The sequence below is a fragment of the Chironomus tepperi genome, unplaced genomic scaffold, assembly GCF_022539635.2.
Source record: "Chironomus tepperi strain 1889 unplaced genomic scaffold, CSIRO-AGI_Ctep_v1 contig_445, whole genome shotgun sequence".
Taxonomy (NCBI): domain Eukaryota; kingdom Metazoa; phylum Arthropoda; class Insecta; order Diptera; family Chironomidae; genus Chironomus; species Chironomus tepperi.
The window spans coordinates 77,040-103,168 of record NW_027226567.1 but is presented as its reverse complement, the minus strand read 5'-3'; the positions used below and the strand labels follow the sequence as shown (position 1 = coordinate 103,168).

At 31.4% G+C, this 26,129-nt stretch overlaps 1 protein-coding gene across 1 annotated transcript in view; it reads left to right on the top strand.

Moving 5' to 3' along the window:
• The window catches only part of LOC139098210 (cell adhesion molecule DSCAML1-like), a 51,334-nt gene extending 28,671 nt beyond the window's left edge, over positions 1–22,663 (top strand). Inside the window, exons 3-9 of the mRNA XM_070650340.1 lie at positions 10,943–11,196; positions 11,287–11,403; positions 14,916–15,009; positions 17,245–17,286; positions 17,413–17,498; positions 17,953–18,121; positions 22,338–22,663. Coding sequence (XP_070506441.1) covers positions 10,943–11,196; positions 11,287–11,403; positions 14,916–15,009; positions 17,245–17,286; positions 17,413–17,498; positions 17,953–18,121; positions 22,338–22,447 — 872 coding nt within the window. The 3' untranslated portion in view covers positions 22,448–22,663. The remainder of the gene's footprint in view (positions 1–10,942; positions 11,197–11,286; positions 11,404–14,915; positions 15,010–17,244; positions 17,287–17,412; positions 17,499–17,952; positions 18,122–22,337) is intronic.
• The last annotated feature ends 3,466 nt before the right edge of the window (positions 22,664–26,129 follow it).

Here is a 26,129-nt window from a genome sequence, read left to right as displayed (position 1 = left end):
TATGGTCAAAAACTCTCGGAAAAGCTAAGTTTTACTTCAATTTTCCCAAAATATGGTCAAAAACTCTCGGAAAAGCTAAGTTTTACCTCAATTTTCCTAAATTATGATCAAAAACTTTCGGAAAAGCTAAATTTTGCATCAATTTTCCCAAAATATGATCAAAAGCTCTCGAAAAAGCTAAGTTTTACCTCAATTTTCCTAAATTATGATCAAAAACTTTCGGAAAAGCTAAATTTTGCATCAATTTTCCCAAAATATGATCAAAAACTCTCGGAAAAGCTAAGTTTTACCTCAATTTTCCTAAATTATGATCAAAAACTTTCGGAAAAGCTATCATCAATTTTCCCAGTATGGTCAAAAACTCTCGGAAAAGCTAAGTATGTGACAGTGTAAAGATAATGTAATCCTTCAATATTTTATTTATTGAGCATAGAATTAAGTGTGGTGAACGAGCAGGTTGAATTGAAAGTTTTTGACTTTCACACTTTTGATAACCTTTTTCTTCGTCTCCGCTTTTCGTCTTCCTTCTTCACAGTTGGGCAGTTAAAAGAAAGTTTTTTATTTTTTGGAATATATAGAATGTCTTCTTCATTCTGCCTACAATGTTATATTTTTTTCATCGCATGCCTTCTCGATGCGGCATATGCCACACATATATGTGTAAATATAGAGAATCCCATCAGGGACAATATTTATAGCATTTGAGATAGTAAAAAAAAAATACATGGACGGACTATCGATAATAAATAATTATTTATGCAATCACTTTTTTGTCCGAAAAATACATAAATGATTTATGATGTGTGACTGGCTTGGTGACCAATGGGGAGCACTTAATATATTTTATATTCACCATCTCTCGACTTTTTCCGATCTGTTGTTGACCAGAAAAAAAGCGACTTGGGACTTTAATTTAATTTCATTTTGAATGTCAATTTACATTCCATCAACAACAGTAAGGTTCAATAAAGGCAAAATCAACGCTATTAATCCAGTATTTATGTTGAATGAGAAGTATACACAATCAATATAACGAATGTCAAACCATTTACGCCTTCATTTATTGTTGAGTGAGTGCTTGATGGAATTAATGCTGTTCTCAAGTTATCTAGAAATGTTTTCCAATTGCAAGCATTTCCGAGACTTTCTATTGTGTATTACGTCATGTAACTTTGTAAAAATCATGTGTATAGGTACAGAATAACACGATTAATAAATCGAAAAAAATTGAAGCACAATAAAATGTGAAAAATTTTAAGAATTTTTTAATTCTCAAGTGATAAGTGGAAATGTTTACGCGCAGAAATATTTACCTAAATATTATCGAAAGCTATTTTTAAATAACTTCCAAGTACACCTGAAATACTTTTGAAAAACATCAGCTTTTTTAGGATACAATTTTTGTTTGCCTAAGAGAGTAATTTTTATTTAATGATGCTTGATTTTAGGAAAATTTAAGGAAAATAAAGGTATTATTTCATAAAAAATGTTGGGTATTATCAAGAGACACACAACCTGAATATTGTTTCAATTTTCTTTATAGACCTATATTTTAATGCTTTATGTGGGCTTAAAAAGGTTTTTTTATTTTAAGAGTCATGATCAGAAATTGTTTATCATACTTAATACGGGATTTTATCGAATATTCCAGGGTCAGACAGTCCATAGTACAGTACTGTACTTATTGTACATTTATTTAAATTCAATAGGTACAGTTCTGGACTTTTGAAGTGTCTCATCCTTGAGAATACAATGAGAAGCCACTGAATCGACATTTTATCGATGTTAGAATTTGAGCCAACAATCATTTTAGTCAATTCATCTGACCAGTCATAAGTGGAGCTTTGAAGTATAGCTCTAGCATTCACTAGAGTAGACAAACATAAGTTATAACTAATCAATGGCCTGTTAATGTCTAGTTGTAACGTATTTTTTTTACTCTGGACAGTCTGAAGATTGGTCAGATTCCAATACTTGCAATTCTATTGATTTACCAATCCTTACGATTGAGATTTTAAGTGTATCATCTGCAAAAAAGCTTGAAAAGTACCGACTTAGTCATTATTCACCTTTATCTACATCCTTATTTCATATTATCCACAATCAAGACCAGATGAGAAATATGTTTCTACATTCAATATTCATCTATATTCAATAATCTTCAAGTATATTCAGGAATTCAGAAAACTCTGCTTTTAAGTAGCAATCAGGTCAATACACTTTATTTCATCCTGAAGCATGTTTATCCTGCTTCCTAATGCATTATTCTAAAAAATTATCATGAAAGACAAACCGTAAATATAAACTTATACAACCTCATGAATTTAACAAAATAGGTTATAGAAAATAAAGAAGGAAAAAAGTAAACGAGCATTGATCGCTTATGGCATCAAGAAGAGGACGACAAACGATAAAAGCAGCAGTAAAGTGGATTTGAAGAGTAGAAAAAAGGAGTCATTGTTCTCATCGCATTACCATTTATAAAGAGTGTCTCGGCGGAAACTCTTTTCTTTTTATATTGAATATAATACATACAATGACATTCATCACGAAGAATGTCAACAGTGTTTTAAGGATTCAACTTTTATTGAAAGGACAACGAAGGATGTGAAAAAAAAGTCATTTTTCCGCACACACGAAAATTTTCTCGTCTTTGATTGATGTAATTCTCCTCTCTCTCTGCAAATGCTTGAAAGGAAGCGACGAGAAAACCCATAGATGAATATAAATTGAATGAAGGATTCTGTGCGTATAATAAATTTGACTTAGATGATGTACTGTATATGTTGAATTTTAAGTAAATCAAAGTCTTCAACGAGCATTCAATTTACTCACTTCAAGGATTTTTTTTCTTCGTAATTGTTGTTTTTATGAAGAATAGGAAAGATTTTTGTTTATGCAGAGGGTTGGGGATGATAATGTATACATTGTGATGGACATTTGGTTTGGAATTTAATGCTGAGTGCTTTTAAGTAGGAAAATGTGTTCGACAGTTTTGGAATTTTTCAGAAATTTCGTGAAATCATTTTGGACCAGTGGTTGACAACATGTGTGTCGCGATACTCTAGTGTAAATGTAATAGAAATGCAATGAATTATATGCCTTATGCGGTTTCGGTTGAGAGTTACCACCAAGGTGTGCAACAAAATGTTGAAGGTTGCCTACCACTGCTTTGGACCTTCTAAAATCCTTTCCAAATTTTAAAGCATGCCTTCATCCCTCTAAAACACCACCTTAATCTAAAGACTTTACACAGCTCAACATAAAGTCTCAATTCAACAAAACAAAACCAAAAACCCTCAATACAACATCCAAAAAGGTCAAAAACTATGCAAATATTCAAACCAAAAAAAGGAAGATCTCTCAAAAAAATTTCGATCAATTTCCATACCACAAACAACACCAGCATAATAATAAAAATTTATCCATGTACATAATCACGATAAGGATATTTTATGTCTCCATGAAGGACAAATTGTCCCATAAAAAGCACGTTTTTCGCTTCATTGAGTCATAAATTAAATCATATATCATATTTTTTAAGATTCCGACACCTACAAGGCACAAAATACAAAGACTTTATCAAATTCATCATAAAAATTTCGTTCCTTAATCTTATTTTTAGAGGATTACATACATATTATTTTTGAAATGTCTAAATATAACATATGAAGGCTTATGAAAGAGCGTACGAGGGTATCTAAATCTTGGAGAAGAAAAGAAATCCTCAAATTGACTAAGAGATTTAAAAGAATTAATTTTTTTTGATTACATCCATTAATTATACCCAAAAGATTCATTAAATTTTATATGATGAAATTTTTCTCCGCCCTTTTTTAGGGATATCAGCAATTTTCAAGCTTTTAAATTGATTCACCCCATCTGCAACATCTTTTCTCCTTTTTTTGTATGCATCCGATATCAAAATGGTTTGTTTATGGACATCAATAACTCGCTCATCCAAGCTGACACGTGTAAACACAATCATTTCATGTAAAATATTTCTGACCATTGACCATTGGACATGATATCATCCATAGATGTTTTTATAGTATGACATTAAATTTCAACCCTTTTAGAATAGATCACAAAATTTTATTTCTGTCTTTTTTTTTCGGTATTTTTATTAAGCAAAAAGTGAAATAATGTAATTTGATTAATTCAGGGGGCTTTATGACAAATAGAATGTTTAGAAGATATAAAGGCAGGGTATGCACACTTCAATGGGAAATTGGGATGGATGGTGTAATAGGGAACTGTAATTCACTTGATTTCTTCACATATGTTGTTCAAGATGGTTGGTTAATTGCTAAAATGACAAGCATATGCAAACTCTTGTGAGTGAGCCGTTATTTAGACCTTTAGAGCGATATTGACAGATTGACTGATTCCAAAAGAAGTTGAAAACGAGGTTTTAAATTGAATTCTCGAGACAGAGACGGGGACTGCAGACTGAGGTAAAAAGGTCAAGTTCATGTCAATTCCATAAGAATCCGAAACGAGTTGAAGACCCGAACTCTTTTCAATTTGGACCAGTTTAGGACTTTTCGAGACAAAGATTATCACAAGAGACAACTGATAAGGTTCATATGTGGAATTAAATCTTGGATATTACATCCGCTCCCTAAGAACAAACATAGAAAATATCTCCAACTGACTTAATTTCTTAAGCAAACATTCAATGTCATTTATCAAATCATGCAGAAAAAAACATCCCATAAGACTCAATTCGATATTTTCAGCTTAAATTCAATCAACGGACCATCATTTTTATTCTTGTTGATATCACTGTTGCCTTCAGCATCATCCTACGCCATGATTTTGATTGACATTGATTGTGTGAAGCTTTTTTCTTTATATATTTTTGTTTCACTCAAGAAGGCTTGAGGAAAATTGTATGAAAGGAATCAAAAGTGTGAAAAAGGCGCTTATCGAGGTTAATGCTGTTAAATAAACTTGATTTAGAATTGGTTGAGTGTTAAAATCGCTTTAACTGTTCTTAGAAAATGAGATTTTTGTGGAAATTTTTGGAATTGTTTGGATTGCCAAAATGTGCAGAATGGAAATTAATTATGTAATTAAGTGGAGCTGTTGAAGCTTAGAAATAATTCTGAAAATTGCCCAAACTATTCACCAAAACAACCAAGAAGTGAAAATTCTCAAGAAAATAATCTTGAGAGGTTTCATTTCCTCCGAAAGTTCTTCTGACATTATCACGTTGCTTATGTCACATTATTTCTTTGTCTCCGACCGAAAAAGTCATAAAAATAAATCTCTTTCCGGGAAGTCAAACTTATAACTCTCTAGATATGAAAAAGCTTAAATGTCTCGTCAATCTGTGACGTTAATATAGTCAGAATATCGTGCAAAATCCCACTGACTTACGAATCTTCGCTTCTTTTATGATGACGAAAGAGATTAACTGTTCTGCGGTTTCAGATAAACTAATGAGATTGAAATTATTGACTAGAGGAAGCAAGCAATCGATAGATAAAACTCGAATCATAGTGCAAATATTTGAGCATCAGCTGCTCAGTCATCCAAAGAATGAGAAGCTCGCTTCATCAAATCGCATTTAAGTTTATAAATTTTATTCCATTTATCACTCACCTTTATGACTTATGCAACAAATATTTCATCACTTTTAGCCTTTGGTTGCTTAAGATAGAGATGTCTTGAAGAATTTTTCTTATTTTGTGGTGCTTAATAATCCACAAGAATCCAATTATCATTGAGAAGGAATATGGATTGAGATAAAGGGGTTATTTATGAGTGATGTCTGAGATTGTTGGAAGGAGAGGGCTCTAATTTTTAAAGCTTGACAATTCGTTGAGGTTGACGCAGTCGGCAGCTGAGTTGACAGAAGGATAATCACTTGTGGTACAACCTTAGAGAAGAAGTCAGAGTATTTTTGTGTTGTTGTAAAAATATCCGTTTTAGCTAGAAAACTGTTCAATCGCTTTATTAGCGCCCTTTGATTCACAAAATCAATCTTTAATCAGCACCCATCGACCTCCTCTGTTGATAGCTGATACCATCAATTTGACTGACCCCTGATTTGATATTACACTTGCTGTGATGAATTTGACACAATTTACGATTGATCCAATAACAAAATACATTTTTATAAGCACATCTTGAATTGATGTTGGACAAATTGACTATTCCATGCATATTTCTATTCATTCATCATTGAAAATTCAGTCTTCGTATTTCTGCATAATTTTATTGCTGTCAAATTTTCAAAAATTACTCTCAACTGTCATATTTTTTTACTCCTTGGAAAAACACACAAAAGATAAAAACATTTCATTACATCCAAACGACAAGGTTGAATGTCAACGATGAGTGCGTAAACAACTTTTTTTGAAATGAGATACCCAAAATTTAATTTAAACAACAGTTATTAAAGTAGTTTATTGCTTCAAACTTTACGATCCTTTTTTTACAATTCGGAATGAACAAAATGAGATTTTTGTAATAACCTTATTTGTCTCGTACGAGACCCGAGAATGAAATAATTGAATAATTTAATAAGGAAAGTGTAAAGGAGTTTCTTTTTTTTGTTGTTATTGGATGGGAAAGGTATCTGTTGCCGAGGTGTAAATAATCTAATTTTTTGTGAGTTTTCGTCGCAGTTTTCAAAATTTTCCAATTTTCCTTACTGTTAAATGTAATTACAGAAGTAATTTTGTTTTTACTTAAGGATAAGGATAAAGCTTGGATAAACTTTTTAAGGACTTTTTTTCTTTTTATATTGCTGAATCAAGGACTTGTGTCATTTACTTGTGTCCGTTTTGGAACTCAAAATATCTGTCAATTTCATCCCATGTCCAATCATTTATCTTCTTTTGGTTTATACAATCTTCTTTATTTATTCACTCAATTTGATTATATAAATGAATACAATCAAATTAACACAACAAAAATCCTCAATCCACCCCTTTCAATCATGTCAAAAGTGCGCTTGAAATTACATAACAGTAAATTTAGCAAGAATTGTCTCAAGTTTGAGATTTTTTTTTGTAGATTTATTGAAGCGCATTTGAGGAAAATTGTGATTTTATTTAGAAAATTTAATACAAATTGATTACTTTGATTGGAAAAATGATTGTCATTGGTCAATAGCTTGGGGCACCACGAACAAAACGTGACAAATTCTTATCACGAGCGAAATGAATGTGGAAGGTTTCGCAATGGAGCTTTGATGGCTTCGCTATAACTCTTGTGTTAACACCTAAAGAGGAAGGTTCAATGACAACCACAAGAATTCCATTTGGAGGTGGCTTTAATTTTTTGCTAATAAAAGGAGGATGTGCATCAATTAAGTGCAACTTTTAAAGCTCCTTGGTGGAGCTTTTTCATTTGAATCACTAGGGACAATTTATAGTGAATTTTCAAGTAATTTTTAAGATTTCTGTCTAAAACATTCAAAACTAGTCTCTACGTTGCTTCTTATATTAAATAACTGTTCCAAAAGCCTCTAGCTTATACTCCTTAATTTTGAGCCACAAAAGCTTTTCACACACATACCATTTCAGAACCTTCTGTCCTCAAAATTCTTTCAAATTCTTCCCAAAAAATGATTAATATCATCTCAAACTGCCCAAAGTGATACACATCCTCCATTTCTTTTATCAAAAAATATATTCACACAAAAGAAAGAAAAAAAAAATTTCCAGCCTCTTGAAAATGATAATCACGTCTTGTTTCAGAATGCTCTTTCATTATACTCAATCGTTTTTGTGTGGTATATTGTGTGCGTGTTGATGTAAAAGAAACTGACTTTATATATTAAAGATACAGTACTATTACTTTATACAATCTATCGACATCCTACAAATCACATACGAATTTATTTGATTTTGCTTCATATGATATCGTCTTGTTTCTGTTTGTGATATGACAGTAAGTGTATGTAATATATACACACGTATTTGGAACGAAGATGATATCTGTTTATGGCTCAAGATGTTCGATTTATGAGAAAAATAGCAAATTCGCCACACAAAAAATAAAGCACATATCATTCCCATACACATATCGCTTTCTAGTCGCGGAATTTCAATTTATCAAATATTTATTTATTGAAATTTATGTTTGTATCGTTTTTATAACAACATCTCGCAGATAGCAAAACAAGGAAGGAAGTGCTCGAAAAGAAAAAATCCAAATCATCAATGACCGAGAAATTTAATCGAAAACTTTGCCATCGAAAGCTTCAAAGAGTTTAAAACGACACGAGAAATAAGCATTTGAAAAAAAAGGAATCGCTTTAAGGATTTACAAATATTTGCAATAGATTTGAATATTCAGAATATTTTAATTAAACATTTCATCATGAAAATGGAAGGAATTAAGTTTAATAAATCATGTCGTTATGGCTTGAAATAAAAAAAAACTCAAAAGTAAATATTTAATTTATGAAAAGAAATGATTTTTGTCGGAAATGAAATGGGAAAAAAGCTGTTTTGATTACGAAGCTTTTTTGAGTCTTCCCGAGTCATGCAGAATGGATTGGAATTTTATGAAAGAATGTTTGAGATTGTATTGTTCAAGGTTTACTCAGAATTTGTAACATTTAATTTGATTTTTATTATTATTCAAGATAATTTAAATTAAAAGAGTTCCAAATATCTCCTCTTTGAATGTTTAAAGGCTTTGAACATAAATTAAAACTCGGAAATCTTCATAAAATTTAATGTTCATGTTAAATGTTAATAAAGGATTTATAAAAAATTGTTAAATTTTAATCATTTGTGAACTTTTTAAATTCGAATGAATATCCTAACTTTTCTGCTTTGTTACTAATTAGAGACAGACTGTTTCATTAAAAAAAATTTAACTATAGAACATTTAACAGAAATATACCCATCACTCGCAAGTCAATAAGCTTATTGAAATATTTGAATTATTTTGACGATTATTTTTTAAATTCGATAACATTATATGTAATATCTTAAACAATGTAATGATTGAAAGTGTTTGTAAGGTTTCTAGTGATTCAAGTCGAGTCAAACTTGCGTCCTCACAATTGATAAGGCAATTGCCTTAATCTCGTATTGACAAAATTGATTACACATGGCTTGATACCCATGGATCAACTCTATTCAAATAATATACTTTAAAATAGTTATGAACTCTCAATTTTAAGTGATAATTGCTGTGAATCGCTTATATATCAAAATACAAGGAACATCCTCAGCTATATTGATAGAGTACACTCATGAGCACGCTCATTTTGATGAGTATGTTCATTATCTATTAGAGAACCCAATCAAAAAGTTCAAAAAATCTTAAAAATTCCTCAAAAGTTCTGCCTATCTCGGTTACACACTTCACCACATCTGTTTTATCTTTCTAAATTTACATTTATAGCAAAAAGAAAAATCATTTTATTACGTAGTAATTTTAGAACGTAAAATTTCCTTGATTGACAAGTCATTATCACTTCCATTTCAATTACTATAATTGAAGTTTTGAATGGAATGAACAATTTTGTACTTGAAAAAACATGTTATTTTGAGTAAATGGAGGAACGAGATAAGATAAATAGCTTTTGAAAGTTTGATTGGGATTTTTTTTGTGTAGCAAAAAGCTTCAGGATTTTTCAATTCTGATATATCATTCAATTTTGACTACTCTTTTTCATCTGAATGGGCTTCAATTAGAGATGTGAAGGATTTTTGCTATACATAGCACAATGCTCCATAATTTATTTCGTGTATAATAGTCGAAGATTCCATCTCAAACATTTTTCATCGTCAGTTATGTCTCATGAGTATTAATAACAGGGTAGAGTCTGTTATTAATTGATTTTCTTCTAGATTGAACTGCTAAAGAAGCTTTACGTGCATGCAATACAAAAATACGCTCTAATTTTATAAATTATCTGCCGTTGAAGCTGTAATTATTTTTTTCTTTCTTTTTGTCACACAGAATTTCAAGTCACTCTACCGCATCTGAAGAAAATTTTTAATGACAAAAGTTCTTTAACCTTTCCACTTATTCGTGAAAATATTAATTAACTCTGGAATTAATCTCCCCTAAAAATTTCAACCCCTTGAACAAAAAGACAGAAATTTTATTCGATGCTATGAAAAGACCTGTAAAATTAATAAAATTTTCTCGTATCAACATAGTTTATTGACTTTATTTCTACATGCTGTATGTGTATGTATCTCTATGTGAGGAACTCCATCAAAATTTCGTTCTTTATACCACAAAATCTATCTCAAAATTTCCTCTTCAGATATTCATTTCATGTATTCCATGTTATAAGCATATACACATTGCTATATTCATTTCTCCAAGAGACATTCCTTTTATCTTTCCACACGTGAATGAGGGAAAGGAAGTGATGAACTAGATTCGAGAGAAAGTTTGAGATTGGAAATTTATCAGCGCATTCTCTCCGATAGGAATTTATTGTAATTCTCAATTTTAGGTATTTTCAATAAAGTTATACTTATGTGGTTATGTCTGAACCGCAAATTTAAAATGCAATTTTCATTAGATTTATGCGACTTAATTTTAAGTTAAAAATCGAAGTAAGCGTTTGATTGAAATTTGATTAAATGTTCAAAAACTCATCAAATATGGATTAATGTTGACTGCATTACTAATGCTATTTATTGAGGGATCAGCCTCTAATAGGAATTGAACACTGGGTATCATCGATTTGTTGCTTAGCTGCTAACAACTGCCTTACTCTGTCACTGATAAATTCCCATACATTTGCCTTAAAACTTCAGCTTCAAATCTATTCAGACAATACAAGTGTAATAACCAGTCAGACAAAACACTCCCAAAAATACTCACCCACAAATCGTGTGTATCGGAAAATTTTCCTCAAGCCCCCACAAAAAAAGCACACAAAATAAATATCACTACACGTAAAATTTTCTCTCTTTTTCTTCATTTCCTGTATAACACAAACTAGAAACCACATCCTCATCGAATGTCGGAGTGAATCAATTTAATTCTGTCACACGCACCTCATCATCGTCCAATGATGCTCGATATCATCATAGCGAGGAGGAGAAAGGGAACTATGAGATTGGTAAAGACGAGTACATGCAAAATTCATTAGATAGACGACCATATTTTGAGGATTCTGTGTCGAAAAATGTAACAGCACTCATTGGAACAACGGCATATCTTAAATGTCGTGTACATAATCTAGGCAATAAGACAGTAAGTGATGACAATGAAGGAGCATTTTCATCGCCATTTTTTATTTAAATTTGCTTTCTTTTTTTGTCGTCCTTTTTTCCTTCCCGCTAGGTGTCATTCATTCGACATCGAGATTTACATCTTCTGACGGTCGGTAAGACCACTTACACACCTGATAATCGCTTTCAAAGTGTACACAATTCTCACACAGATGAATGGTCGTTGAAGGTAATTAGATTTTAAGAGCTTTTCATTTACTTTGTGGATGGCAAGAAAAAAATGGAAAAATTATGCTGAAAAAATGCTTTTTTTTTTGTTTCTTGGTATGCTTGAAGGGATTTACTTTGTGTAGGCGGATGGTTATGAGCTCTTTTGTCATTTTTATGAAATATTTTAATGAGATAAGCGCATTGGGAAGGTTCAAGGTTGACACATTTTGATTAAGAAGTAGAATTGGATTGCAGACTTGTTGTGACACTTGAAACAATAAGCATCAGATGTATTAGTATAATTAAATAAGAAAATGACAATTTACATGCATGTTTTCTAATTAATACAGTGTAGTCTTAACTTGATTGACACAAGCTCTTAATGGCAGCCAAGTTGCGGACAAATGATGCTCAAATGGGAATTCTTATGACAATTGACTTGAGAATTGTCATTTGGACTCCACATAACAGCCACTTGAACAGCATTTGCCAACCAATTGGACGGCATATATGAGCCACTTGAACGCCACATGCTCCCATGTCCAATTTGTACCAATCGGTTAAAATTAAAACAATTTAGCTTTAATGTTTTGAAGCCAACAATATAACTAAATTAACACATCAAGCATACAATTTTTGATATGAATATGCATAAACCTACAAGATTGCGCAAATATTATATCTATAAACAAATACATATGAAATTCAAAGCAGATGCTTTTTAGAAAATTGATAAATATTTTTCGGCATTAATGAATAATAAAATGATTTTGTATAAATATTAATGAAGATAGACTATCTGATAGTTTTTCGATCAACGGTGGTTTTTGGTCAAGGGTTGAACCTTCAAATGGAAAATATTCAATTATTGGTTTCAGCACTGGATATAAAGCGAGTCTATTGTTTAAGTAAATTGATACAATTTACCAGATTTTAATTTAATTTAAGTATATATTGAAAAATGCTTATAGCAGTTGCCGACATGAAATTTAATCATTTTGGATGAACAATTCCCTAAAGTCATTCAACCCTTTCATATCTGACATAAATATCTGATATGAACATTTACTGATAGCTGACTATTATGAATATTTAATAGAAATTTTAGTGGCTTTTTAATCTACCAACTGGTCATGTTGATGCTGTCGATAGCGATAAAAATATCCAATCTACATGCTATATATTTTGACATCATGATGAATAATTGAGTGCTAATCATGTAAAAATATTCATTCTTTAATTAAATCTCAAAATTGATGCTTTAAATTCTGGAATATTTTAATTTTACTTGCTCTTCTGTCACAAAATTTTATGATTGAAAGGATTCACTTTTATGTGATATGATTTAATTAAACCCAAAAAGGGGACCCCAATTTATAGAATTTTAAAAAGTGGCAATCAAAAAAACCTTTTTAGCTCATTTTCTTCAATTAATTAAAAATATTTACAAGATATAAATTAAAACCAGATATTAAAAATTGGGGACACTCGACAACAGAATCATCTCAATCAAGTGACATCAAATTGTAACAAAAAAATAGACAACAACCCCTCGAATTTAATTTTCATGTTTCTCACTATAACAACGAAACTCGATTCAATGAAGTAAAAATTGAAATTATTTTTTATTTTGTGGCCCTTTCTGATGTCGACCTCTCTTTTCTTATCTTTCCTCCAGTCCTTTTGTGTCTTCTTTTTTTATTCTATGACAAGCACTGATTAAACTTTATACCGACGAAAGCTTGTAATTAAATTTTAATTGAGTTTTGTCCGAGGCATTATAATTACAAGAAAAATAATATTTGCTGATGTCGAGAAAAATGCTTTTTTCTAAAGGTTGAAGTTGCACTAACAATAGGACTTAAATGGATAGGTCAGTGCATGTATAATGAGTGGAAAAGCAAAGAATTCATGCATTTGCATAAATTAACCATGCATTAAGGGGTTGATTGGATGTTAGGTAACATTTTGAGGAGAGATTGAGGCTCATGTTGGGTTTTATGGAATATTCTAGGATATCCCATGTAAATGATGTTAAAGAGATCAGTTAGTGGCTTAGTTAGTGCTTCTGGTTAACAAAACCAACTCATTAATTGGTGGTCACTATACTATGCCACTAGGAAAGGTCTAGAACTCGATATTTAATGCTGCAAAATGCTTAAACGACCTTTATAAAATCATAGATCTATTATGTAACGCGAAAATTCGACCCAACCCCTAATATAAGTGTTCTCTTCTCTAAGAGAGGGTTTATAGAGGCAGGTATCGAATTTTCGCATGACATAATATGCAAATGGCCCCTAATGAGGAAAAATTCAAATAAAAATAGTTGAAATGGTTCACGATGGATAAAAGGAAGTGGTTGGAGCAACGCATTGTGATTATTCAGCATCATAGCTTGTATTATAATACCAGAGATTGCAAACAATCTCTTAGAAGCTTTCTATACCAGGATGCTGAAATTGAAACCAGTCCACTTAATTAATGTTCTAAACGTGATAGTTTGTTTGCGTCAATAGGTCAGTGCTCTCAATTTTTATATGTCGGATGTTATTGGGCTATCATATAGCATTAATGTAAATATCTAATTCAAAACTTGAATCTGAATATTCTCAAAAGTTTATCTTTATATACTTCATAATGACCATTAAGAATAATTGAATTTAATTTTATACAAACATGAACTATTTAATGGAATAGACGTAGATGAGAGAAAGGATTAAATGGTAAAAAAAGTTAGTTTTTCAATAACAAAAATTCAAATGAGCATAGAAAATGAAAATGCCTTACAAAATGAAAATGCTTTTAACATAAAAGTGTATTTAAATTAGATTTAAATACGCTTTTATTTAACTAGGTTAAATAGTTTTTTTCATAAAAAGATTATAGCTGAAAGTTTTAATCAATTTTTTGATTAGTCACAATTGTTTTACTGGAGCGGAGAATATGGTATGTTTTTGCTCCAGTTTATAGGGTTGTTTTATGGAATTAAAATCGGATTTGAATGTGAATTGTTAAAGTTTTGATGAATTGAAAATGCGAAGTGGGAAGTCCATGGGAAAGTGTAGGCTAATCCATTAGATTTTTATAATATATTTTTTAAAATTACTAAATCATATGAACCTTAATTAATCATCAATCTATAGAAAAAAGCATTAAAAAAATTGCTTAAAATTCCCCATGATATATGATTTTATAAGCCACTCCATAAATTCACTAAAAACGTTCCTTGAAAAGTTTTCAGCAACTTTTTAGATCCTTTTAATCCCGTACAAAGCTACCATGTAAAAAATTTATGCAAAAGTTATCAGTTTAAATGTTGGAAATAAGAAAATAAAAATACAAAAATTCTCTTTTTTATTTCGACACTCAATTTAAGTTTGTTTTACCATTTCGCTCATTTACACTCATGTAATTAAACTCAAACAAAAATTTTTCATAATTATTCCATATTTTTTCCATGCCTTAACCATTTCTCTTCCACACGTTTCACGTTTTCTTCTTCTTTCATTTTCTGCATGAATCCTTTAGGTACTTTACACAAAATTCAACGACACCGGAGTGTATGAATGTCAAGTTGGTAGTGCCCCACCCGTTAGCATAACAATGTCGCTCTTCGTTGTAGGTAAATATTAATGTTATTTTATTTAAGACAAAGGATGGAGGGACGAACGAGTAGGAATAAAAAAAAAATGTTCAAGCCATGATGAGCTTAATGAGGATTTTTTTTGTGTGTTAAAATTACTTTTTCTGTTTTTGCCATATTATAATGCTTTCATGCGGCAGGTTGAAGCTGTTCCTTTTTTCGAAAGGTGGAGGAATTTTTTTTTAATCATGTTTTTTGAGAGATTGCAGGATTTTTTTTCTTTTGTGTGAACCACGTAATTGCTTTATAGCGCAAAAAAGAGGGATTTTTTGTTAATGACTGTAACTAGCAACTATGAGATTATAATAATCCGCAAATTTATGACCACTTCTGGATAGATTAACGTTAGTTGGATGATGGTTATGATGGGGATTTTAATTGGGATGAAAAAGAGGTTTATGGAGCTAGATTTAATTTTTGAAGGATTTTTTTAGTAAAGGAAGCTTTGGAGACAACTGGTTGAATTATGATGATTTGAAGGGTGATCCGAAGTTGCAGGCCTGCAATCTTGACGAAGTATAAGATACAGTCGAAATCTCTATTTGCATCTAAATGCAGTCCGCGGCTGTTGCCGAACTAAAAGTCAATTCAAGTCACTCAAATTAAAAGCTTTAATGAAATTTAATCAAAAACCCAAATATTGCATACTTCTTACTCATTATGACTTAAAATAACAGCCTTCAATAAATTGCGCAAGGATTAATAGACCATTACTCTCCTAATTGAATTTTCATCGTCAATTTTACGTCATTTTCTTCTCAACTGATGAAATCTTAATGTCATTCATAAATTCCTGCTTCATCTTATTGTTAAAATGAATATTGATGAACGATGTAAATGAAATAATGGATAGGAATAAGAAAACAAGAAATGATAGAGTGTTATTGGAAATAAGAAGGCACTTTCATTATATTTCCATTAAATTTTTTAATCAAATTGTCTTTAACGAGGCAATTGGAAACGTTGATAAGTATTAAAGGAGTTCTAGAGACCGACGAACTAGCAACTTCTTGATGTCACAATTAGGATTCATAATTTTGTAATGTCCAGCTATCTCGAGTGGGCAACTAGATGATTTGTCTGGTTATAAGGACTAATCGCACCCAAATGTAACAAGACGCCATTCCCGAATAGCTCAAATCGGTTAATAGATCCAAAATTCAGCACAAAGCCGTCGTTACTTTGCCATAGTGCCGGATTTAGGTCGAATCATCGAGACTTTAATTAGATATTAAATTCCAAAAAATCAGGTGCTCAAAGCTTTCGACAATTCTTGAAATATTGATTCCTAAACATAATTACTTTCCACTCTAACATGAATCCTTACAATTAACAAAATATTGACTATGACATAGACAACATACCAAATGAATCTAGCATAAATAATTTCCAGCAATTTTACTTCAATTATCTTGCAAATTACATCAAAATGATCAATTTTAGAATAACAACGATGGAAGTAATAATAACAACATCGTATAAAGTCACAATAACAAATTTCTATTCATAATTTAGTTCTCCTAGAAGATTTGAATATTTTCGATTTTGATTGACTTCCATTGTTAGTTAGCTATCATGAAATATCTCAATTACATTTGGAATGAGTTTTATCAGACCAAGGCTACGATATAGAATTGCTGAAATTTTAATTTAATGACAAATGATGTAGATACAGGTATTTTCCCGATTGCTATCAGAAGCAACTATTTTAATAGAATTGACTGACAAATTTGGAATGTCGAGAAGCCAAAAATGCTTATTTGGTAATGATTCGTTGACTTTTTACGTTAGGGATTGTCTGCGATAGGAAACGTCTTTGATTTTGTAATAATTTGAACCAGATCGACTCGGATTTTGTATCGAAAAGTCGACTAGACTCTATATGAAATTCGAGTCGACTTCGAGACCTGATTCTGAGGTGTGGAAGGGTTCGTCTTTGTTCTTAACCTAATAAATCAACGATGTCTAATGCAATATTTTTGCAATATTCTAACGATGCGTTAATCAATCATTATTTAGAAAATACTTCATTCACCTCTAAGCTTCCACCAAAATTGCACATAAAATGAATGCATTATATTTTTGATTAATCAGCCATAAAATTTATTTTTCAATAGAATTTAATTCATGAATAGCTTGATAAATCAGAATACAATTTTCTAATAATGAAATTCATTTTATTTTAAATTTTTCCATTATTCACCAACAAAACAGAACCGCTAACATTGATAATGGGAATGCCTGAGATGTTTATTGGTACGTATAACACACATTGGAATATGAATATTGATTCATGATGCATCATCAGCATTTCAATATGCTTTTTGTGTATGCATTATTTACATATTCACATTTATGTATGATGAAAAATCTTGTTTTTAGAGTACGGTTCAACAATCAACTTGACATGCATCGTCAAAAGGTCACCCGATCCACCCACAAACATCGTTTGGACGCATAATGGAGAGGTAAAATTGATATATTTTCTGAATTTTAATGTTGGGTCGTATGACACGCATTCACAAACACATTAAATTATGTTTTTATCTTTAATTCACTTTATTTTTTGCATACCTTTCCTTCATCAATGTGGAAATTTAATCATGAACAATATAATTTCCATTTCTATTAATGCATTTTTCACATTCCTTACTGAGAACGTGTCATGATCCTTGATGTGAATTTTGTCAGAATGTACTTGGAATTTTCTTGAATAATATGAGAATCTTACTTCTGAATTTTGAGATTTCCTATGATTTATGGTGCTGATATGCCCAATTAGGAGCTTAAGCACAGGTTACGATACAAAAATCCACAAAAACAAGCAAGAAAATCTGACAAAATTCACCACAAGGTCCAATATTGTGTATACATTGAATAAAATAAACATAATCATTATAATATACATAAAATACATTATAGGAAGTGAATTATGATAGTAGTCGAGGCGGCATATCCGTAATCACAGAAAAGAGCGACATAACAACTTCATATCTTCTAATTCAACGCGCGAAATCAAAGGATAGTGGATTGTATACGTGTTTGCCATCAAATGCAAAACCTGCTAACATAACTGTTCATATTCTCAATGGTAATTTAATTTCTTTCATCATCATCATCAACAACAAACGAGTATGACTGAATGATGGTTGCTTTTGTAAATGTGCTATATGTGCACTTTAGGGCTTTTTGTTCCATTTATATTTTTTCTCTTTCTTCCTGGCTAAAGATGAGATGGAAAGAAGACAAAATAAATGACAACAATGCAGTACAGAGCAAACAAGCAGGAAACAGACATTCAAGCACAAGAATAATTTTTTTTTGTGTTGTTGGAAAAAATGAAATGAATAAAAATGCTTTTATGATGTTTATGATGGATGAATGAGTGGATAAAGAGGAGTATCAAGAGAATTGTGCTTTGATCATGCGAAAGGAAAAAAAAAACAGCAAAAAAAACTTTACATTGTAACTTTTTGCTTCTCCTTTTAGTGCCGTTTATAGCACTTTTGACAATGAATGAGGGTTGCTTTGTAGTTTTTGCATTTTGGGTTGGGTTCAATGTTGATTATGGCTCTTATGGATGGCGGTTTTGAGTCGATTTAAATTATTTATGATGCTTACGATTCAAAATAGGATGGAGCAGTATGAAGCTTCTAAAAATTCATAGAACTAGACTTGGATAGTGGTTTTTATTCATCATGCACATTTTTGAAGGCTTTGGTAGAGTTGCTGTTGAATTATGACAGAATTCTGAGATATTTAGACAGATTCTTAGCAGAATTGGCAATACCTAGAAGTGGAGCTGCTATCATTGGAATCTTGACTTTAAAAAACTAGTATCTGAGCATCAATGGGATCTTGACTCCCATGTAGTAGCTTTTGGACATTTGGAGTCTCAAAGTTCTGTCAACTCAGACTTAGCAAATAGGTAGAATATGGGTCAATCTTAATTTCTAAAAATTAGAATAAATTCTAGTTCAGCTTAATAAAACTCTAATTTTAGAACAGATTCAGTTTAAGTCATTCATATGTACTTGCCTAATAGGCAAAGACACCTTAAGTATACTAGATGATTTTTGCTCTTAACTTACTCTGCTCTTGAAATCATCCTCTTTATCTACAAGGCTAGCATTCTCCACCAGAAATGCGTCACAAAGCATCATTCCTCATCACAAGTCAAATCATTTGCTTATCAAAGATACTTAAGAGATATTGACAAAAAGGATAAATTCTTAATATAATCTGATATTGTCTCAAAGAAAAGAAATTTTGAAATTAAAATTTTTCCTTTATGCTGAGTCACAAAGACTCTGTGCATTCATCTCTTTATTTTGATATATGTCATAGAGCTTTATCCCTTACTAGCATCATAATATTCATGTCAAAGCTTTCACTATGGAAATTATGAAGAAAAATTTTTATTTTGTTCTCTCAGTGCGACACTAAAGATTGTAAATCACAGGTGTGGGTAAAATTAATGACATTTAAAGAATACGACAACAAAAGTGACAGCGTAAATTCTTATGAACATGAAAGGAGAGATGATTTATTTTTCGAGTATTATAATTTTGTGCTGTTTTAGAATAAAAAACTTTTTTTTGTCACTCTTGATTTAAAAGTTTTTAAAGCTCCTCGAGAAGAAATAAATGAAAATGCGAAGAAAATTTATTTTGACAAACGAGTGAAAATTTTATACCTTAATGTACGGAACATTAACTCATTCTGACGGAATGTTGATGCTTATTTTTCTTTTCTGGTAAATTTGATTTCCGTAACACAAAAGAAAGAAAAAAATGCTTAAATTAGCCTTGAAATGAGACTCATTGAGATATGTCAGAAACTCGGCGGGATATTAAAGTGAGATTTGGCATTGAATTGGATTTGGGATTAGATTGAATAATTTCGGTATGTAGGCGATTTCTTACTGAAGGCTTTAATGACATTTTTAGGGATATTTTAAGAATTCTTCATTTTTGATGCCAAGCAGGAATAGAAATAGATTACGGTAGTTTTGAGACTGATAAGAAATACATTTACTGCAATTTGGACAATTGAGGCAGAACTTAATTTGGATTCTTAAGGAATACATTTTTTCCGGACTTTAATGGAGTCGCCTCCGCATTCTAGTCTTCCTTCTGATTCAAGTAATTCCCGGAAGTAATTTTAAAGTTCCGCACAATTTCTTACAAAATTACACAAATTCAGTTCATTATGAAGGCTTTCCAAACGAGAACTTCCGCATATTCTCCAAAATCTCCATTTTCAACCATTCAAATAGAAGTACAGAATCACAAAAGAGGGATTTTAAGGATAACTAAACACATTCACCAAAGGGCCATCCCCTAGTAATCCCAAACAATTTTTATCTAATATTCTAAGGTAAATCACCTTACAGATAAACTTTTTGAGATGTTTTTCTCCCTTCAATATTGCTAATAAACTGCAGAGCATTCAAAATTTATCCAAGCATAAAATCACAACCATGATAAACCAAAAGGCTTTGAAGAAAATTTTACCTTTTTGCAAACAACCTCGTTTCATGGCTCACAAAAATAGCACAGAATTCAAAGTAAAATTAGCTTCGTTACAATTTAACGTGTTCAGCAGAAAAGAAAGACTGAACTACGTAAGCATAGTCACTATTATACTGTGCAACATAAGAGGAACGAGAAACTCTTTTATTTATCTCAAAGCAATTCACTTCCTTATGACATCGACATTCTGAATCCACGGAGGAGAGTTCTTTTTTATTTAATTTAAAGGATATTTTTACTCCTTTTCTTCTTGTTCATGGTAAGCTCATCGTAGATCAGTGTTGTCTAAACTGTTTTTGTGCCACAATACACCTTGTTGTTAAGGCAAGACCGTAACTGCTCATGGAAGTTCTACGACACATTAAAGTACTTGTGTGCCGCTTCACACAGTTTGTCCAACACTGTCGTAGATGAAAGGCAAACTTTAAATCAAATCACATTCTACAATCTTTCGTATAAAAGAAGTGAACATCAATTTATTCTTTGTGACTTAGCAACAAATCATTTTCACTTTATAAAATATTTTCCTTTATTTTTCATTGACTTCTTGGCGGAAGCTGAATGAACAAGACACAAAAAAATAAAAGAAATTTAATTTACTGCAGATGTACTTGAAATTTTCTATTCTCTTGTGCAAGCAAGTTCTTGACATACTGATATATTATATTAAATATATCTACGTGCTGTAACGTTACATTGTTTAGTTTCGACGAAAAATACATAAGCTTCTTGTAATTTTCATATTGGATGTAATCACATGTTAGATTGTTCAATCAAAATTGTTTTATGACTTGGAGCATAAGTTAGACTATTTTAAGTATGAACATGAATTGTTGTAATCGAGAATAGATGCGTGTAGATAATTGGAGCTTTACAAAGGATGTAGAGAGTTGATTAAACAATTTGATGGTAATTATGCATTATTATCAATATCATTGACAAAATTCCTTGAATGCAGAACTCGAGCTCTTTGAAGATGCTTCAAGATTGCTTATTGGAGAGTTTCTCAAGCTTTTTCGCTTGCGGCACAGTATCTAGTGGTAATATTGTGTGTTCGAAAAGGAGAAATCGATTAATCTATTCGAAATCCGGGACTAGATCCGATTTAATCATATCCGACACAAAACCAGGGTCATGCTGGCTTTATGTCGGATTTTTATGGATTGACTGATTTGTGTCATTCGGGATATAGTCATGCTTATCACAACATAGTTGAAGATTTGATAAAATTGAGAAGCACTGCTGTAATGCCTCCATTCCCAATAAATATAGCTTCAATTGAGAAATGTCTCATCAATCACCTTATTTTTATGTAACTCAATAATAATCCCATGTGGATTGACATCCTGACTAATGAACACAATGACTTGATGATTATCATGAAACACAGAGATCAAAGTCACTTGGAAGTTGATAATCCTTGAACATAATCCAGCCCATGTTTGCCCTAAAATTCAATGCAAATGCAGATAATGTTTTCTCAAATTGCTCTCGAGGAGATGAAAGAGATGAGGAAAATTGAATTTCATCAAGTACATAGGAAGAAAGAGAAGCGCAACAATATGAAGGAAGATAAAAAAAGCTGCAACGATAGTCAGTCATGTCCAACTTTTATTCTTTTTTTTCTACTTGAAATGAAATTTGAATTCATCACAAAGTTTCTAATTCAATTCACATTTTTTTTATTCTGTCTCTTCCTTATTTTAATGCTCTTTTATTTGTATATTTTTTTTGTCATGCCATTCATGCTGTTGCTGCTACTGATGCCGTTAGGTGAACATCCTGCTGCCATTCAAAGTGGAAACAAGATAGAAATTAGATTATATTTTTTAATATTAGCTTTCATAGCACTTTCAACTTTTACGTCGTCTGTCCAAAGATAATTCTCTATGTATTTTTATTATTTAAATTTTCTACTAAAATATATTGTATTGTATTATTATTAAAAGAAGATGTAGTGCAGAAAATAATGATGAAATTATTATTATTATTATAAATATTTAAGAAAAAATGAATGAAAATTTCATTATTCGTCTTGTTTCTGTTCTGTACTTTCTTTCCGTATTATTTTCTTGTTTTTTGCTATAATAAAGTGTTGAGATAAAAGGAGATAAAATTTATTGTATAAAAAAGCTGGTTCTTTTTTTTTCTTATGCATAAAAAAACACTATTTTCTTTTCTCATCTTTTTTATAGCGCATAGCATGAATTAAGGATGATCGCATTTCAGTCTTCTTTTCAAGGCGATAAAAATTAATAAGCATACAGAAGAGATATAAAAAGGAAAGTTTCATCCAACTATCATCGATAACAAATTGTTTATTGCTTATCCTCATTATGCTTAGATGAAGTTTTGAATATTTTTTCCTTAGATCAAATTTGACCTGCTTTTCAGATCAACCCTGAGATCATATTGAAGTTAAGTATGAGGTAAGATTAAGAGGTTGTTTCAAATTAGGACATTGCTAAGGATTTAGGGGTTGTACGATTAACAGTCGAATTCATTATGAACACAAAATTTTGTAAAACTGTTTTATGCAATGCCTTGGTGCTAGCAACACAACAGTGACATCAGATATCGAGTGACACAAGGGTAGCCAGAGAACACAATTGTCAATGCCCCAGCTACGCCCCTAGATTGACAGAAAATAATCAATTTCATACAGAGCTCAAGTCATTGTAAACATTTTGATTACTTACTTATCTACTTCCTTAGCTGGTGGAGTGGTGGTCTGGTGATCCACTTGATTGGCAGTCAAACCAACTATTGCTACAATGAGCTGGTCAGGAAGACATTAATCGGGAAGTCCTCATACGAAAGTATTTGGAATAGGACACTACGAAAACGAAACACTAGAAATGTGTCGTAAATGGGATTGAAACACAAACCTGTTTCACCGATCTTGGATGGAATCCACAAGGAAAGAGACGCCCTCTCAAATTGGCGTAGAATCGGTGTCAATTAGATGTCAAAACTTTATACAAGCTTTGTGATGTGGCCAGTAACAGAGTCAGATGGAAGGCCTTTTGTAATAACCTAGGCTCCAAGTCGGAGCATGGTTCCAGTAAGTAAGTACTTCGTTAGCTGGGGCGCACGAGGGTTCAGTGCCGCGTTCAGAAAACGTCTGTAGAATGCTCTATCTTTCGATAACTTCTGGCAATTCGGGATACTGAGAAGTTTAGCACATTTTGATTATGCCCAGGAAATCCAAAAAAAATTTAAATTCAAAGTTTGAAGTCGGTTCTGATTTTTGCATGAACAAGTTGACTTGATTCGACTTATACTCCTTCTGGCATAAAGTTTCGTTATTTTTATGAAAATCTCTAAAAGAATTTCTCAATTGTTCTCGAAATAAGTTTACTTAATCCTCAAGTTTTCAACTAGACTTTATTGTTTGCTGAGTAAACTTGCTAAGTTTATTTAAAAGCTCGCTGTTATGATTTTCAAAAGATACCATTTTGCAAAGCTACAAGTCAGTCCTTAAGAAGATTTAAACATTTGTTCCCAATGTAATTACATCTACATAGGGTAATCTAACCATCTTGTCAGTTGATAGACTGATTTATGTAGTAATTCCCATTGAGAGTCATGCTCCTCCTATTGAATATTCATATCGTCAGCATCTCAAATTTCATATTAAAATCTTTGCAGTTTAAATTTTTTTCAATAATCCAAAAAACATCGTGCTTAGCATCTGACTGTAATCTTCCTTGGTTTTTAAATAACAATAGACTCTTACGTAAGATTATCTTCATGAATATTGCATTAATACAATATAATGCTTGCCTGCTTGCATGCTGAACTGAGTTTAAAAATAAACAAATGGCTTAGCATAACCTTTTATCTAAAATATCGATGAAGAAAATCTCAATTTAATAAAATGTGAGTTTTATGGATGGATAATGACGTTAAGGATGTCGATCGTCCATCAATTATAAACTGTTTTTCTGGAAAGGATGAGAATTTCACTTCTTGTTCATTTTAATCCTCAACATTTTCAGCATCTGTTATGGATAAAAAATACTTAAACTTTCTATTCTTTAGGTCAGTGATGGGCAACTTATGTGACGCGGTACACTAATTTTTAGAAATGCCATGTACCGTAAGCCGTGTGTGGTTTTCATCGAGGCTTACCACCAGGGTGTGAGCAACCTGCTGCCGTGACACACTAGTGTAATTTTTGAAATGCCAGGAACCGTTTGTCGTGGCTAGTTTTGACTAAGCTTACCACCAAGGTGTGTCGTGAGACAGAAAAGGTTGCCCACTGCTGCTTCAGATTAAATTTAATTTTGTAGGATTTTCAGATCATTTTTATCTATAACTTCAGCTTAGAGACTGTCCTATGTCGATTTACATAAAAATTGTTATTTTTCTATAAACATTTGAAGCTTTTTTAGGATAGAAAATTTGAATAAAAAGTTTTGTTAAAAATTATCATTTTTATGAGATGAGGTACCAAGAGGATTAAAATGAATAAATAATTCATTGAATTTATAAGAGTTTGATGATGAGTTAAAATGATTTTAAATTGTTATTTTTGAGAATTTAATTAAATTTTTTAATTAGTCTAAACAACATTGACTCTAATGTCCCGAGGTAATTCATAAAACTCAATTAATCATTCATTGAATCTACTCACAAAATCTAAACTAAAATCCAAAAATTTCAAAATAAGGATCTGGTTAAATTTCTTTTATTTCACCAAAAAATGGCTTAAAGGATAATTCAATTTTCAAATAATATTTCAAAAAATTGTCTTGTGGGCGTAGAATGGAAAAACATTTTCTCAGTTGGTGCTGACTGCCCCATAACAAAAAAAAAGTTCTCCTTTTCATTTTTATTGTGTGCTTAACTTTTATGAAAATTAATTTTATTGAACATTTTATATTCGAAACGAATGCGGTAGAGATTTACAGGCTGTAAGCTTGAATGAGAAGCTTATGGTTGAAGCTATTGTTTGATGTTAAATGGGGGGATTGTTTTTGAAATCAAAATTAAAGATATTGCTGATAATGGAATTATTGTTTTGTGAAGATTAATTCATGGTGTGTTTATGAACCGTATCAAGGATTCTGAGTAGTGTAATGTAATGGTTAGGGTATGGCTGCATTGCTTTGTTGCTGGCAAGGCATATAAGCGCACTTTGGACTGATTTTGGGCTATTTTTAAGGCATTTTCCACTGCATGTCGCTCGGCAATTTTTCAATGATTTCACAGAACCTCAATATGGAAATTCAACTTCTTTAGCTCTAAATGGTGTAATCCAATGTAACTTAAGTTGAAATCAACACATCTCAATTCAGTTTAACATCAAATATTTCCAAAAAATTAAATCCAAAAATCAAGATAATTCCTGATAAACAAATTGAAAGATTTATCAGATTCTCAAGAACACATCAATATTGCATAACTGTTGAAGATGATGCGGATATTATTTCCAGAGAAAATCACATATTCCTGATGTATGGTTATGGCTTATTTGAAGTATCTCATTCAGATTGATAAAATCAAGAATGGTAATAAAATGGGTCAATTTTTGCTCATAAAATTATATCTGATCAATAT